We start from the raw sequence: 17,409 nt of genomic DNA on the forward strand, positions 1-17,409 counted from the left end.
TATATGTCTCACTGACACTTCGATTCACGGCTTCAATCTTATGACTAAAGAAATCACACTAAGTCTTCCAAACAGCATGTCATATGCTTCTGCTTGCTGACACAGCTTAAATATGCATGTTTGTTTCATAGCCATGCTTGGTACAGTTACGTACCATAAAATTGATGAGGTTTGTAGATCAAATCGAAATTATTTTACCATCCAATTATTCCAAAGTAGTTCTGTTCCAATCGTGTCGTACGGAACATACAGGATATCATGTTCTGGACCATTGTTACTGATAATTGATTTTAAATTCTCTTACGTTGATTTCGGCTTCTTTTACGCTTCCAGAACCACAGCCTTGAGATAATAGAAGGCCTTTGCTTTCTTTCTGGCTTGCTGATATTGTGACTACTCTCTTGAGGTTTACTCTCTGTTAGTAACATCAAAACAAAAGAATCATTTTTAGGTCTAAATATTACACTCATAGTAATATGCGACTTTACTTTCCAGTGTAACTTAAGTGTCTTCAGAAATTATCCGACTACAATATTACATTAACACTACACTTTACAGTTGCGTGGGAAAAGCAATATAGTGATCATTTCAATTAAGTGTAATATGTTAATGACTTCGATTAACCTGACAAATACTGAATTACCTGACGTTTGGTCATCATCATAGCTGACTTGATCTTGCCTATGAACATATTTTGTGATACCTCCTTTTCTGGATTTGGTTGATTCCGCTTCCATGACATCGGCATCTCCTGGAAGAGTCATGACGCTATGATAAGGGCTGGTAGTACTCAAATTGTACCAAAGAAAAAATGCACTTTTGGTGAACCTTTCTAGGTGATTAAGAATTAATAAGCTTGATTGTGATTTGATCTGAGGATCATCCTTCTCCATCCACCAGTCTATCTGGACACTGCCTTACTTTCCGTTCATGTTCTCTCTCTCTCTCTTTCTCTCTCTCTCTCTCTCTCTCTCTCTCTCTCTCTCTCTCTCTCTCTCTCTCTCCTCTCTCTCTCTCTCTCTCTCTCTTTCTCTCTCTCTCTCTCTCTCTCTCTCTCTCTCTCTCGCACGCGCGCGCGCCTCTTTCACTTACTTTGATGTTCCTTCCTTTCTCTTAAACTTTCTCTGTCACTGAGAACTGCGAGGTCTTCATCCAAAACATGAAATGTAGGGTTTACTGCAACAGTTTCATCTGCTTCTGTATGAGGATAAAAATTCACCATTATTTATTATACAGTGACCACATTACTTTATTCCATGTTCAAAGTTTTTATGAAAAATAACCGTGTAAGTTAAATATCTATCACTTTGCCTTACAGTAACTGTCTTGAAACCATTGTGCTTAAAAGAAATATATTAAAATTATTACAAAAAATCGTACAAGTATATTTTCAATAGTACAGCGCATCCTTCAATACTAAGAAAAAAATTTCTTCAGTGTGCAATTATTTTTGTGGGCAAAATTATACATTGGACCTTACTGAAGAAAAATCACATCCAAAGATGAAAAAAACCAAAGTGTCCTGGCCAATTTGATCCGTTCTTTTCAATAAAACACATGGGCAAGTAACTTATGATTTTCTGATACCCGATTTGCCTTTTTTGGTGTACGTTGCCTTGCTAGTGTCCGTGACAGATTCTACTTTCTTCTCAATTATACCTTATAAGTCACTATATCGTCAACTTATACACTGTATTGTTTTGATTTTTTGTTATATTTTACTTGAGCAACATGTATATTCTTCCATTTGAGATGGAGATAAAAGTTAAAGTGGCAAAACGATGCTGGTAATACAAATACACTATGCGTTAACAAATCATTACCATGATCATTTATATCCATTGTACCTTGAAGTGGTTCGTCTTCTATTGATGACTGCGCTGTGTGCCGGGCAGATCTGTTCTCAGACTCCATTTGTGTTCTTGAAGATTTATCTTTAATATCTAAATAATGAGATTAAAATCAGCGTGTAGATTACGATATATGAATTACAATTTGTTTCAATTCATACAAAAATTACAACTGTATCACAGTGGTGAAGAGGAAATACAAGAAATAATTAACAAATCAGATGTCCAAATCGCAAAACAAGCCCTGTTGGGTCTTCTGTCAAGAAATATTTGGTAACTATGAAGGCATCGACTTATTCGGTTGTAAAAATGGCCGTTCGGATTGTAATGGATGGAAACCAATAGGGATGCTTTTCATAACCTATATCATTTAAGATCTTTCAAAAATCTTAATGTCTATCGAATACTCCGTGACATTAGCTCCTTCACTCTATCAGATCCGCTGGATGATAATTGTGTAAAAAGGTATGGTGTAGATACTATTCGGTACGACTGTGTTTCAGCTATTTTCTGACTTTTTTATATTTTATGTACGGACCAGTGAATCAGATATGTTAACTTTAGGACAAATATCTCTTCATGTTTACAAGTTGAGAATACGTGTCCCTTCAGTTCATCTTGTGATAGGAAAAAATGTTGCCAACACATGGTCATCTTACATGATCCTTTTGCTAATTTTCAGATGTTATGTCGAAGACATTGCCATGCACAACATTCAGGAATGCAACGTTTTTAAATTTCTGGTAGCATTTAGTAGGATAAAATATATTACCCCTTTTTACACTCACTTGTTGGTGTTGCCTCGTCTTCTGATCCGGAGATATTTTCAGAAGGTATAGCCGCTTCCATGTCATGTTTTAGAGCCTCAATGAAGTCTTTGTTGCTATCATTGAGGCTACTAACGACTGACTCTCCCATATAGTCTCGTATCTTCTTCGCGATCTTCAGTGCATCAGCATTCTTCTGCATCACATACAGTAGTTGTTGCTTCAATGCCTTAGGACCATCGCCCATGTCAACAGCCAGGTTTTCTACATGATGTGAATCGAAATGTTTTTTGACAATCTCATGGCTATGTGAATGTTGAGGGAAGATCACTGGTATAGCTGCGCACATCGCTGCCAACGTAAGGCTTACATAACTCGTGGAAGATGGTTGGATAAGTACAAGGTGAGAACAGCGGAGTTCCTCATCAAGTTCTCTAGCACTTGTCACCAACTTAGGGGTAATCTTCAATCTTGAGTTGCGCTGTAGCATATCAACGATCTTCTTCTTCTTTTTCGGTGGTACACCAACAACCCTCCATACAGGAGGTGTTGTCTTCATCTCGTGTCTCATATAGGCTACTTCATTCACTGCGTTTATGACAACCTCGAGTTTTTCAGGGTCTTCGAATTCGTATTCATGGAATACAGACAGTATTTGAAATGTTTCTGATTCAAACAATTCATCGTAAGTCTTAAGTCGAGAGTACTTCTCGTTTATCATTGGAGACAGGCGATATTGCTTGTTGTCAGGATACCGTCTCATATAATTTATGTATACATTATTACTCACCGAAAATGAACACCTTGCTTCTTTGAGTTCTTCCGAAAGTGCAGTCTTTCTGAACTCGAGTTCCTCCTCACTACAATCGACAATTATTGGCGTTACAATGTCTGTATCAAAGAGATTGATCAGGTAGAATGAAGCTCTCGGAAATACACCTTTTGTTATTTCAAACGCCGCTTCCGATGTCAACATGCTGAATCCAAAGACGAACTTGACATTTGTTAATTTACGCAAATTTGGAAAGTGCTTTGAGTGATAGAGCAACCAATCGCTGTTTGGCTGTCTGAATTTGAGTGAGCCAGGTGTCGTTGGTAATTCCAGCTTTACACCAAGTTTTCTTGCCTCTTCAACGTCTTCCCTCGTGGCTTTGATAGCAGTACAATGGACTGATATTCCCATTTTCTGTAATAATCGGATTACCAGATGCATCGACTCAAAGACACCACCGTGAATTGATGGTCCCCATCGATCGCATACGATAAGCGCCTTTTTTGTCATGTTCCTTGAGATAGAAAAAGACGTTATGAAGTTAAATTTGACAAAATGATAGATGGGCTAGCTCTTTATTTCCGTTTGTTATCCTACATTGGAATTCTTTTTGATATTATATTGTATCACATGTGATGTGTATATTGGAAATGAGCCGTTTCAAAAAGCCAAAATACTTTAATAGGAACTAGTGGGGAGCTTAAAACAAGTACGCAGGATTTATCGCAAGCATTGAGAGCATGAGCAACATTCAAGGTCCTCAAAAGCAGTTAACAAGTTACATGAAGGTTAGAAAACATTATCATACATGCTGTGCCTATATTGTCATTCTCGTGTTGTTTAGAGAGCACTGAAACGAACCCGTATTTTGACATGTTAAAATACGAATTATATTTACACTGTTACCAGAACTACAGTACTTGTAGCTAAAAGTAGAATGACCTTCGCTGGTATGTTCATTACCGTAAAACAGCCCGGTTAATAGGTCTTATGTTACACTCCATGTTCAAAATTATTTTGTTGTTTGCAGTCAGTTAATGGGCATTGCACTTAGGCAAAAGTACAGTTTTACAAAAAGACAAGTCATCGTTGATGACACAGTCCCAAGTTGTTAATGAATAATTTGATTACAAGTCCTCCGAAAGGATAGAGTCAAGTTTATTAATTGGGTCCCTGATTAAAAGTACTGCTTTACAGATATAGGGGCTTAACGGCCGAGAAAATGAATTCCACAGTGGTGAAAACGTAAAATCAATCTGGGCTGCCAACCTAATTACAAAAGCTCATTAAATAAGTCTTATCAAGTTTCATCAAATTTGCTGTAGTACTTCTAGATATTCACCCTCATTACATAAATGGTCAAATATGCAAATAAGAAATTAATTGACGTATAATGACGTGTGTTATTATGTGCTATCATTGTTCTATACGACGAAAACATTTTAAAAGTTTCATCAAATTTAGTACAGTCCCTCCAGAAACAGAGCTCTTTTTTAAAAAGTCAATGACATAGTCCCAACTTCATAAATAAAATGGCCATCACACGGCCATATTGGATCCGATCATAAACAAATCTTTTACGTACAGTGTTGTCCTTATATTTAAAAGTAGCCAGGTAATTTAAGTACGTAGGTGAGTGGACTGCGAGGGAGCGGAGCGACCGAGTGGTGAGTTAGCGTAGCGAAAGACGGGGGAGAGCGCGAGAGGGGGTGCACAGTACAATTAATTACCCACAATTCTCTTTGATTTGTATCCATGAAGATTACTTTTCTAAAAACTTTTTCAGTTCTGCATGTAAGCACTAATTTTCAGCATCAGAATAATTGTTAAATAATATCCAGTGAAAGTACGTTTAGAAATTTCAAACACGATTGGAACTAAATTGGGATAATTGGATTGGCAGAATTTCTCAAGAATTTTAGAAATTTCTCTAATTTTACACCATATTTGCTTACCATCTTTAAAAATTTATACAAAATTTACGATGCTATTGAAATCTTATGAGTAAAAATCAGTGCATGATAGTATCTAATGCAATATTGTTCAAAACATATGAACAATATTCACATTTGAATGAAAATATGAGAGTTTGTCTGTAGTTTCTTCATTACTGAACACTAGTAATAATGTCAGTTTGTCATTTTTCCTCGACCAAATTGAAGCTTTTCGATTAATTTTCAATTAAGTCAGTCAGGGTCTTTTAAAATGTGCCTGACTCAATTATGTTTATGAAGCCTTAAATTCATGAAAACGTCAGGGGCATTTCAAAAGTGCCCTGACTCAAAATTCGTCAATTAGAGAAATTTTAAGCATTTTGTCTCGTTTCTTCAGTACATTTAAACAAAAATGAACTTATTTTCATAAAAATGAATCCGATGAAAGAGGTATGCAATAATCGTTGTGTTTTCGTTGTTTCGTCCGATGAGAACAATATTTCAAATTTTACACTATTTTATCATTTTGTAAAATTTCACACTGCATGAAAACCCAATAATTCAGATAAATTCACATTAATGAGTTGCCTGTATTATAGAACAATACACGTGAATTCACATGAATCCACATGAATATTATTATTATTATTAAAAATTGTTTAAAATGCACTATACATACGTCTCAGCACATTGTACATAGCTGCATAAAATAATTTAAAAATACAACCACACTAAAAAATTAAAACAGAAAATTACAAATAAAACTGAGTAAAAAGGTAGGTTTTCAACTGCGCTTAAAACTATCTACACTTCTGGCGGTCTTAATTTCAAATGGCAAATCATTCCATAGTAAGGGTGAACATACTGAAAATGCTCTCTGTCCATATGTCTTGTTAAAGTTGCCACGGGGCTGGGTTAAACATAGTTTGTCACTCGATCGCAGGTCTCTGGCAGGTACATATAAATCTAATAAATCTCTCAGATAAATAGGTGCGTTTCCATGGATAATTTTGAATGTAAGCAACAGAGTTTTAAATCTGATGCGGGCCTCTACAGGTAACCAATGTAAATCTTTGAGAACAGGTTGTGACATGATCGAATTTGCGCGTACGAGAAACTAACCTCGCCGCAGCATTCTGTAAAGACTGAAGTCGAGCAAGTGGTCCTCTAGGGATACCAAACAAAGACTGTTACAATAGTCTAAGTGGGAAGTCACAAATGCATGGACTAGTTTTTCAGTTGTAGATCTGTCAAGAAGTTTACGAATCTTACTTATTCTATGCAAAGAGGAAAAACCATTTCTGCACAACATATTGATATGGTCAGACATGCTACCGTCCTGACTTAAAGTAATGCCAAGATTTCTGACTGAAACTGAAGGGATTATGTCGCATTGACCAATTCTCAGACTGTCTAGCTTTGTCACATCAGATTTTAAACGTGATGAGAAGTGAATAACTTCAGTTTTGTTGTCGTTCAGTACAAGCATATTAGATTTCATCCAGCTGCGGACGTCGTCGACACAGAGTTCAATGTTATTACGAATATCGTCAGGTCTATTGCAGATGACATAAATTTGCGTATCGTCCGCGTATATCATGCAATCAATCCCATGGAGTACGAAGATGTCTTCAAGAGGTGCAGTGTAGAGTGTAAACAAGAGAGGGCCGAGAACAGATCCTTGCGGAACACCGTATTTCATGCGAGAAAATGGGGATGATGCAGATCCAACCTTGACGCATTGCTGGCGATCAACGAGGTACGAACGAAACCAAGATAGACATTTGCCCGTTATACCGAAACGAAATTGTAGTCTCTGAAGCATAATTTCATGATCAATTGTGTCGAACGCCGCTGATAGATCTAACATGATGAGAATCACATCATGTTTGTTATTCAAGGCAAGCATTATGTCATTGTGAACACGGAGGAGAGCAGTTTCTGTGCTATGGTTAGCCCGGTAAGCGCTTTGAAACTTTGTGAAAAGACTAAATCTAGTGAGGTGCTGGTTCAATTGCTGAACAACAGCCCGCTCGAGGACTTTCGATAAGAAAGGGAGGTTTGAAACCGGCCTGTAGTCTTCAGAATGTTCTGATCAAGATCTACTTTCTTTATTAATGGACGAATGATCGCTGACGTAAAATGACTCGGAACGATGCCAGTTGTGAACGAATTGTTGAATAGATCCGCAAGGAAAGGTGCCAAGATGTGTACACATTTCTTCAACACTCCATGTGGTAGAATGTCGAGTTCACAAGATTTCGGTGATGACTGTTTCACTAACGCAATTATATCCCCAGGTGACACCGGGTCAAATTCAGCTAAAGTATGGGTCGGCATTACATCATTAATCTCACAGCTGTGCGGTTGTAGACCAATCCTGTCACGAAGTTGCGACACCTTGTTTTCAAAATAATTCATGAATGCTGATGGAATCTCTTTCATTGGGATGTTGTTTGGCATGGCGGTGGATGAAGCTGTTTTCGAATCCGATAGCTCTGCAACAATGGCAAACAATTTCTTGTTATCTGCGTCTTCAATTCTAGTCCGATGATAGGCTGATTTTACTGCATCACAGCGGCGTGAATATTCCACGCGCTTTAATACAACATTTGACGATCGATTTCTAACTGTGATTTGCGCCAATTTATTTCCAGTCGACGAACCTCTCTTCTCAGAGTCAGTAGATCCTCAGAGAACCATGGTGCACGCACTTTATTTAAGACCGATTTGCTTTTGACAGGGGCGACTGTATCGAGAGCATCGGTAACAACATCATGGAAATAAAGATACAAATCCTCTGGGTTGGTATTGCATGGATGACCGATCATTTTGGATGAAATAATATCAATCAATCTGTCAATGTTCATCGTACGAAAGTGACGTTGTGAGACTTTTACCTTGGTGTTGGGTGATCGTTGAACATTCAGCCCAAAATACAATAGGCTGTGATCAGAGTTAAGAGAGTCGTCAGATTTGATGGAGTGAAGCAATTGCTCTGATGATCGCGTTATAAGTAAATCCAATGTGTGGCCTTTGCTGTGTGTTGATATCTTGACATGCTGTTGTAGGCCGACTGAGTGAAGAAGGTCGATTAGCTTACTTGTGTCGGAAGAATCTGTGTTCTCAAATGGAAAATTAAAATCTCCAGCAATTAAGAGATGGCCCGAGGAAGGTACGGCTGTTTCCAAAAGAGTGGAAAACTCGGAGATAAAGTCACTTACTGTCGCCTTATTCTTCGTTGATTTTGGAGGACGGTAAACAGCGATAATACGTAGAAACTGACTTGCAGATTTAAATGTCACGTCTAACGATTCGAAGGACTGGAACATCTTTGATCTTTTTTCCACAAGTCGTAGGTTAGAACGAGCCAAGACAGCTACCCCTCCTCCTCTTCGCTGAGAGCGGGATTGATGGTAAAAGTTATACCCGCTAATTGCAGAATTAAGTTCAGCAATGACAGGATCAAATTGATTCTTTAGCCAGGTCTCGGTGATAATCATGATGTCCAATTTCCCTTCGAGCAAAGTAGATGCGATAGCACCGATTTTGCCGTTCAGAGAACGGGCGTTCCACAGAGCAGCGTTCAGATTGAGTTTGTTGAAGCAGGAAGACGTTCTTGGAATTTTGACAAGTGTGGAGGTTCGCTTGTATCCAGGTGTTTGTGTATCAGAGCGAGTGGTGAGTAAGGTTTCAATTGCATGCTCGTTGAGTGCATTATTTTGTGAAGAGACCGGAATCAGACGAAGTACTCTTGTACGTGAATTTTTGTGTCTAATCTGTGGAGCACGGTGATTAGTTATAATCGTTTGGATCCCATACCTTGGCTTTGGATGCTTGCATCCCGCCTTGCGTCCACGTGGTCGAAAAAATAACTTGGTAGGCATAGCTGAACAAAGGGACATCTTCGTCGCCATATTGAAAGAACTTCTGCTTGCACCCAGGCACTGCCGTACATTGATAATTGAACGAATACTGCTTCCAAGCATGGTAGAGTTCGAGATTTTGTGACGAATCCAAGGCAGCAAATGTTTAAAAACCAGAAGGTATAAAAACTTCGCGGAAATTCACTGGTAAAAAAGGGTAAAACGTTAAAACTTAGAGAGTGGAGAAAGGCTGCCGATCAACAGCGCCAAAGGCTGCCGATCAACAGCGCCACCTTTGTGAATACAGGCTTGCTGAATACAAAAAATGGATTCTTGACTTTATTCATCTGTATATGCACTCTTCAGATAAAATACAGGCATTAATCCATGTTAATACAGTAAGTATTATTGGGTTTTCATGCAGTGTCAGCTGTAAAAATTTCGATTTCGTTACATTTTCCTAATAATTACTCTCATCCAATTTTCCCAAATTAGTTCCAATCGTGTTTTCAGCAAAAGTTTCAAATTAACCATTAAACAACCATAGAAGTCATGTTCTGTAGGTACTACAAATGCCATACTTTTTAGGCAGCAAGTTATGAAGTGAAGGGGTCATTCTCTGAGAAAACTTAGAATGCAAATTTCTTTTGTCATTTCCATTGGAAAAAATCAATATCCTTTTGTTTCAAAAACAGGTGCAACTGGTCTCCCTACTTTCCATCACATTATTCTGTATGGCTTAAGACAGATCAGTGGAAAATTTTACAAAAATGCTATCTCCTCTCTCAATTTTGCATAATTTTCCAAATCATTTAAAATGAGAATTGAGAAGATGGTGTTTCTAAAATACGTTTTCAGAATTTTTACAACTGGTCTATGAATTTGTCTACACATGGGAGACCTGGTAGACTTCTCTGGGGAATCTCTGAGGATACAAATCGCAATGAATTATGGGAAATTTACAGTTCTGTGGGGTGTCCCCCCCTCTGGTAAGGCGAAAAATGAAGTTTTGAAGTGGAAATAGTGTTCTCTGGTGGCATCTGAGGTGACATTTGACATTAGAGGAGGGATCAGACTGTTTTGTGCTTGATAGAACTTGGTCATCTAATGTTTGAGAGAAATGTACAAATAACTAAATCAGAACTCCGGACTCACTCAAAAAATGCTAAAATTATAATCAGAAAGAAGATATGACAAGTCCAATCTACGTTAAATTAATACTAGTGAGTATTCACCATGTGGCCTACCTATATAACTGTTTATATTGTTTTCATCATGATAAAGATATTCAATTCAATCAGAAAAAAGTGAATTAACCGAGGGACCACATCAAAAGATGGATGTGGGATAAAAAAAACTTAATTCTTTAACTTTTGCCGCTCTCCTTGAAACTTAATTGATGAATATTTATCAGATGTTCCCATTATTTCTTTACTGTGATGATTCCAATCATACTTAAAACACAATCAGGATTCTAATGAAAAACACATTTACTTTTGTTAAAAAAATTATCGGTAAGATAATTCACTGTAATGTAAACACATGCATCAATATAAAAAATGTCTATTTCAGACAACTAGAAAAAAAAAATTACAGTTGCAATAATGGTATTGTAGGGAGCAAAAATATGTAATTACATCATCATTTTTCAAGAATTTTCAATCAAATCAAAGTAGAATATCGTTTTTGTCGGATGAAAAACTTTTTAAAGAATTTAGATTTTTATCCGACATCGACCTTTTGATATGGTCCTTTGGTAACATACTCTATCGATGAACCTTATTATCTAACAATGACGCCCAATAAAATGAAATATCCCGACATACCGTTAATTTTATGCGTATACACGCAGACACGTATACCAGTATATCAGTAGGTAGACGAGGCTGTCAGAGAGAACAGCGTAAACGGTCGGAAACATATCAGTGCCGTGACCGTAGACCGTACGTAAAAATAATAAAAGGAAATAATTACCCATTCAAATAAACAGTTGGTTCTAAAAAATTCAGTTCTAGCTCATTTTTTTAAATCTAGAAAATGCGTCAGTTTTGCTCTGAGAACAACTTGATTTGTTGAGAAGATTATCATACTCGTAGTGACGTTGGCATCCAGCGCGGCGGCGGAAAACTAGCTTGCCAGTCTCGTGAACTTCGAATCGTCGATCAAAATCACATCATTTCGGTGCTTTTCTCTCACAAATTCAGCGAAATTGAAATTTTTCATACATAAACTAAATGTATTGTTGGAATCAAGTATACCTTTTGAACGGTCTTTCTTCGGGAAAAAATATACCATCGGCAAGGTGCCAGTGGCCGACGCCACATTTCTTTTTGTCACCATCGTTAAAGATGACCTAAGATGACCTTCATTCTAATCAAACCAATCACGCTGCTCGTAACAAAGGCAACACCATAGGCGCGTCCATCAGCCAATCACACTTTTAACAAGTAAAAGATCGGGCTCAAAAAGCCACAAATGGGTATTTAGAAACTGTTTTATGTTTGTGCAATTCCAAGTGGGGAAAGGGGTCGCGAAACTGCTAATCGTACGTGTGCCGTCTAACAGCTGGCAGTGCGATATCGAAATTAATAGGTCTATAAAAATCATCTAATTACGTTAAAAAATGCAATGCAATGCAAAACAGGCGGGTTATTTACCCGGCACCCGGCTTCTAAGGACAACACTGACATAGTTTGAATTAAAATTGCTCCAGGCATCACTGACAAATTTCCGTGAACGGACGGACGGACGCCATCAATCCTTAGCGATCAACTTTTTATGAGTTACAACAATTAGCAAGCAAGGGTGATTCCTGCTGATTTCGTCCCGATTTAATTTCGGAAAGTCCTCAGGAAAACAGTCCTAACAAAAGTATGTATGTATGATAAAAGAGGTTATTACACAAAGTTTGGTCGATTCCGTGTCGCCTTCAAGTGATGTGTCTGTATTTTGACTCGTTGCGACAGATCACTTGAATACGATGTGATATCGACCAAACTTTGTGTAATAACCACTAATTACTTTATGAGCAAGTGGTTGATCACTTGCTAATGAACATAAATATTTCAGGAGTTAAGAATTCACAAAGTGAGTTATTTTGGCTTGTTCGAAGCGTCGATTAGATATGCTCTAGTTGAATACATTGGAATTTTAGCACGGGTTGTTCCTAATTAATATTGTTACACCGAGCAAGCTGCAATCTGCCATAATCATCCTTACCAAAACAAATGAGAAGACTAAAGCATGACTGAAACAACATACCGGTAGTGTCTTGAATACAGGAATAGAAATTATTGTTTCTGAAATATGTATGTCTGGTAAACATTTTAGATACTAATGTCATATTGTAACTGATTGGGTCTTAAGTTTTAATAAATCTGATGTAGACCTTGCAATAAATACATTGTTCAATGAGAGTAGTAACCAAGCTGCGAATGATCAGTAGTTATATAAAAACAATATTTTCCTTAATATTTCATTCTGTGCATCACTTTCCTGACCTTAGCATTCTAAAACGTTAGTGTTGAAACAAGCGTGTTAACACAGGATATGGGAAAATATGCAGCGGTGTCATTGTTAGTAATATTGGCATTTCAATTATTGGCTGAACTGAATTACAAATGCCTTCAATATAAGTGTACAAAACACATATGAAGGATGTATACTGAATATTTAAACATGTTAGGGTGTAAAAAATGATATTTGACTTGATACACGGTGACACAATACTTAAAAGAAAATGTCAAAATTTTAGGTTGGTGTTTCTTGCGGCTAAATAAATGTTAGGCAGTGAAATAGTGAATGACGTAATGAGCATTTAGAGGGGTGGAATTTCAATTTTCTCTATATATTAAGGCGGATCTTAAAAATGAGGATGTCTGTCGCAATTTTTCTGGCTGCTGCCACCATCCCTATCCTCCTACCCACTATTTTTGAATACAAATCACAACTAGGGAAGCGTTCAGTTATTACGGCTGGGGGTGGGCTGGCAAAATCCAGGGGGTCACCATAAATTTGAAAACTGCAAAGAGAGGGTCATGTATTTTTCAAACAGCTCAGAGGGGGGTCACTTAATTTTTATAAGTATCTGTCCCATCAAAAAGGAGTTTCAGTGTTCAAAAATATTCTGGGAGATAAAAATGATTCGCTGCATGATTTCATTCTCTGACGTCCTTTAAAGGGAAACCTAAGTCCAGCGATCTTTATCATTTATCCCTTCTGATAGAACCCTTCAATAAATGCAGCTCAAATTTGCAAAATTATTGCACGCGCAGACGACTACGGGGCGACGAAAAGAGAAGTTGATGTAGACGACATTTATGAAAATGAGCTCGAAATAGCATGGGCGCGAAAGGGCTCATGGGAGGAGCTTGCCTGACGTCATCGGCGATACACGAACGCGTTGACAGCTTACCGTAGCATTGGAGTCTGTACTAATGTATTATTATCATTAATTGCCCGCTGTACTGTATGTGCAATTTTGACCAAGATAAAGATTACACTACGATTAAATGTATATCTGCACTGAAATCTTAACATGAACTGCATAGTCCAATACGGATAAATCTTTTCAACTGTGACATTGTATGTTCTGCTTCTTCTGAATTATTACCGATTTTATAAAAATGCGGGAAATCAAAATGACATTTAAAATTTGAATTCACTTGTCAAATGTATCTCACAAAAAATAGCTTCCTAATGCAGTAAAGCCCATGTCTCTTCAGAGGGCAGAATTCAGAGAAAGTCAGGAGAGAATTATAGGAAGATATTCTGAGGTCAAAAAATTTCAAGAGATACAGCTTGTGGGGCATTAGCATATAAAAGAAAAAATAGGAAATGTATTTATCGTTAAATCAACTCACCGTTGATGTTGTATCATTATTGAAATGTAAATGTCATTTTAATAAATAAATATACTACATACTATAAAATGTTATCGCTGACGTTAGGCTAAGGCTCGCGTTGATATCGATAAGATTATGAGTGAAACCATTCTCAAGAGAACGAGAAACACACTTTTACGGATCAGAATACGCATTTTTAAGTTATACAGCGTTATAACTTGTTTTCAACGTGAATGTAGTCTAATGATTTGTGCGGCAGTAATGTTGACCTATTAATATTATTTATAGAAACTAACAACGGAGGACATCCCCTGCTGTACTGTGGTGATAGGAATAATGTTAATTATATGCCTCATTTCCCCTCGATAGCAAGTTTTCGGAGCTTTCTATATTAAACTTGTTTCCTCAAAATCTTCTTTTACATCTAAAATTTAGGTAAGTCGCCAGCGCACACTTTCTCATACACATTGAAGTACAAAATAAAGAGGGCGATTGCTTATCTCAAATATGAAAAAATAATCGTTCGAGCAGAGACTTCTACCATTGAAAGAGAAATCACTTCCGTGACGTCATGCTGTTGTCTCACTGTGGAAACGCAGCTATCTGTGGCGGGGTTTGCTGCAGGTCATCAAAAGGTCAACCCTATCGTGGCGGGGTTGACCTTTGATTACCTGCATAGGCGCAGATAGCTGCGTTTTCACAGCTAAGCGTTGTAGTGCCGATTCCTGTACATATCGGGTAAAAGAAACAATTAAAATGTCGATAAGCGCAAAACAGGGAAATGTGATGGCGAGGGTTATAAAGCATAGTTTTTCGAACGCACTACATGTTTAAATAAGTCTGATTGTCTGCTGTCTGTATAAATTATTCAGCTGATGGGAGAATAAAGCTTAGAACTTATGAGATGCTTCATTTGAATAAATTCTCATGGGAGCAACATTAAAAGGAAATTCCCGCAGATACTTTGCAAGCAGGGTATGGACCTTTGATCTAACGAAGGTGAACACACTTTAAACATTAATGGACCAAGAATGAAGAAAAAACTGTCACGCATAATGTTATACACTAATTACATTTTCAGTTATTGGTCATCAAGTTAACACCACGATGTTTCCTTCAAAGCCGTTTTTTAATTATAAATCACACGTTAAACCGAAATAAGTGCCCAAGGCAAGCCTTCCCGCTATGTTGCAAAATAATACAGGTCAACTTCAAGAAACGAAAATTTGCTTAGAGTTGGACTGAATAAGTGGATTTTTAAAACTCTGCGCAGACAGCATACCTGCTTGTGAACAACAGCGTGGACAGTGTCAATGGAAAAACTTATCCATACAATATAAGTTCTAAAATAAGTCTAAATTGCTCACGAGTCCAAAGAACTATATCTGATAGAAGGGGTCTTTTTTAATTAAGCTCCCTAACTGAGCAAATCGTCTTTAAAATGTACTTCTCTCCGATATGAAATGACAATGCTTTGTGCACGCCAAAAGAACCCAAACATTCTCGCCATAAATAGACCATTATTCCTTGCTATGACATAGTCATCATGTGAACCATCACAAAACTCCCCTGTAATTTATTGAGTGAAACTCAGTTATCTCACAAACATTAAGTCACCATTGATTCGAAACTCGAAGTATATCACAGAGCTATCAACCCTTAGCAGGTTTCTTGTGTTATCACTTATCCAATAAATACGCGCTATAAATTTGGCTATCTGGTACGCGGGGTATGTTCACTTCCCTTAGGCCTAAGTGCTCTTAAGTGTACGTTCAATGCATCTGGCCATTTTTGTTTTGTTGACAAAATATCAGTCGTATGCTCAGAAGAATAGTTCCGCTTAAACGTTAGTTTCTATTTACCATAATGTTATAGCACAACATTTTCTGGTTTTTTTGTGCACGGCATTACACAGTGGTACGCGCGCGCTTCAATGCAAGACAACTGGTACATATAATAATATCACGCGTTGTCATCTTTAGAGGTGATAAATGGGTCGCTAGGTACAAATGTACAGCCAGAGGTACCATGTTTAGTTCAGTCATCTATTGTAAACTGTTCACCCTTCAAATTTACAGTCTTGAAATTGCTTTGCAGCTTTTAAAATGATGTGTAATATTCTTCGATACTGCATTAGGTTTCAATTTTAGCAAAACCTTCTATCTCTTAACCGTTAACACAAGCGAGTGCCAAACAAAACGGCTTTAAATGTACCTTTCGGTCTTCGTTGCTGTTGTACTGCGTCGACCGCCATTATGATCTGACCGTTCTGCAGATACACCCCCTTTTCCGTCTGAAGTGCTCGGTTTTACGTCAGAGCTTGCCATGTGGACTAGCGACCACACCAAAACAAGGCCAAGGTTACAAGTTAAGATATCCCGCGGAATGACGCAATTCTAATCAGGGTTTCCAAGTAGGTCGGGTAAAATGTGTTACACACAATACTGGAAAGGCTTTACCCAGAGACCACGTGACAATATTTTAGGTAGATCATTAACCTAAGCCCGTCAGTGAACAATGATTGTGGCACAGCAAACACAATGCGTTGCGGTATATCAGTCGCTGAGAATCAAGTGCATGCGCAGTCTATCATAGGGGACTGTGGCACCACAGGGTCCGGCGAGCAATATTCGTCTAGAAATTATGAATATGATCAATAAATGTCTTGTATTAAACTTTATTTTCATTATACAAGCCTTACCTGTGTCTAGTGTGTGCCTATTACTTTACCCTAGCTATCTGTGGATAGTATAAGGGCCGTTCACATTAGCAAAAAAAGACTAGGCCCTTGTCCTAGCCAGGTTCGTGGCCGACCAAAACAATAGGTGTGAACGGTTCTGGCCGGCCAATGTCCGGACAATTTCTGTCCTAGTCGAGAGGGTGGTTTGTGGCCGACCCAGGTCTCTGGCCGAGCAGTAAACACCGTATGTGCGCGTTTTGTCCGACTCAGGTCCCAGTTGACGCCCTCTGTAGTTGACGTGCAGTGTAGTCTTTGACCTATTCGACGATTCAGTATCATTTTAGACATGGCGAGTCGAGGAGTCAACTGGGCTACGGAAGAAATCAAGTGTCTTTTAGGCATTTGGAACGAATATATGGTGAAAAATCTGATGGACGGCACGTAAAGGGATCAAATCGCCTACAATATCATCTCACAGCGTTTGTAATAAAGGGAAAGCGGCTGCACACATCGCCTGCACTATTTTTTCGTTCTCTGTGTTCATGTGTTTGATTTTGTGTATTTGGCTATTGGTGTAGATATAAGCCATGGCGAGACGTAGCCGTAATCTGGCTGTCGAATGACAGGGTGATCCTTTGACGCTACGTTTCGAAACCAGTGTGTGGTTTCTTCCTCAATCGCTTTTCTTTGGAGATT

At 38.0% G+C, this 17,409-nt stretch overlaps 1 protein-coding gene across 1 annotated transcript in view; it reads right to left on the bottom strand.

The window, feature by feature from the left end:
• The window catches only part of LOC139128221 (uncharacterized), a 39,921-nt gene extending 23,405 nt beyond the window's left edge, over positions 1-16,516 (bottom strand). Inside the window, exons 1-6 of the mRNA XM_070694041.1 lie at positions 16,248-16,516; positions 2,639-3,903; positions 1,824-1,943; positions 1,093-1,197; positions 644-751; positions 305-415 (exon numbers count right to left, since the gene is read on the bottom strand). Coding sequence (XP_070550142.1) covers positions 305-415; positions 644-751; positions 1,093-1,197; positions 1,824-1,943; positions 2,639-3,903; positions 16,248-16,360 — 1,822 coding nt within the window. The 5' untranslated portion in view covers positions 16,361-16,516. The remainder of the gene's footprint in view (positions 1-304; positions 416-643; positions 752-1,092; positions 1,198-1,823; positions 1,944-2,638; positions 3,904-16,247) is intronic.
• Between the last annotated feature and the right edge of the window lie 893 nt (positions 16,517-17,409).

The sequence above is a fragment of the Ptychodera flava genome, chromosome 3 (assembly GCF_041260155.1).
Source record: "Ptychodera flava strain L36383 chromosome 3, AS_Pfla_20210202, whole genome shotgun sequence".
NCBI classification, from domain to species: Eukaryota; Metazoa; Hemichordata; class Enteropneusta; family Ptychoderidae; genus Ptychodera; species Ptychodera flava.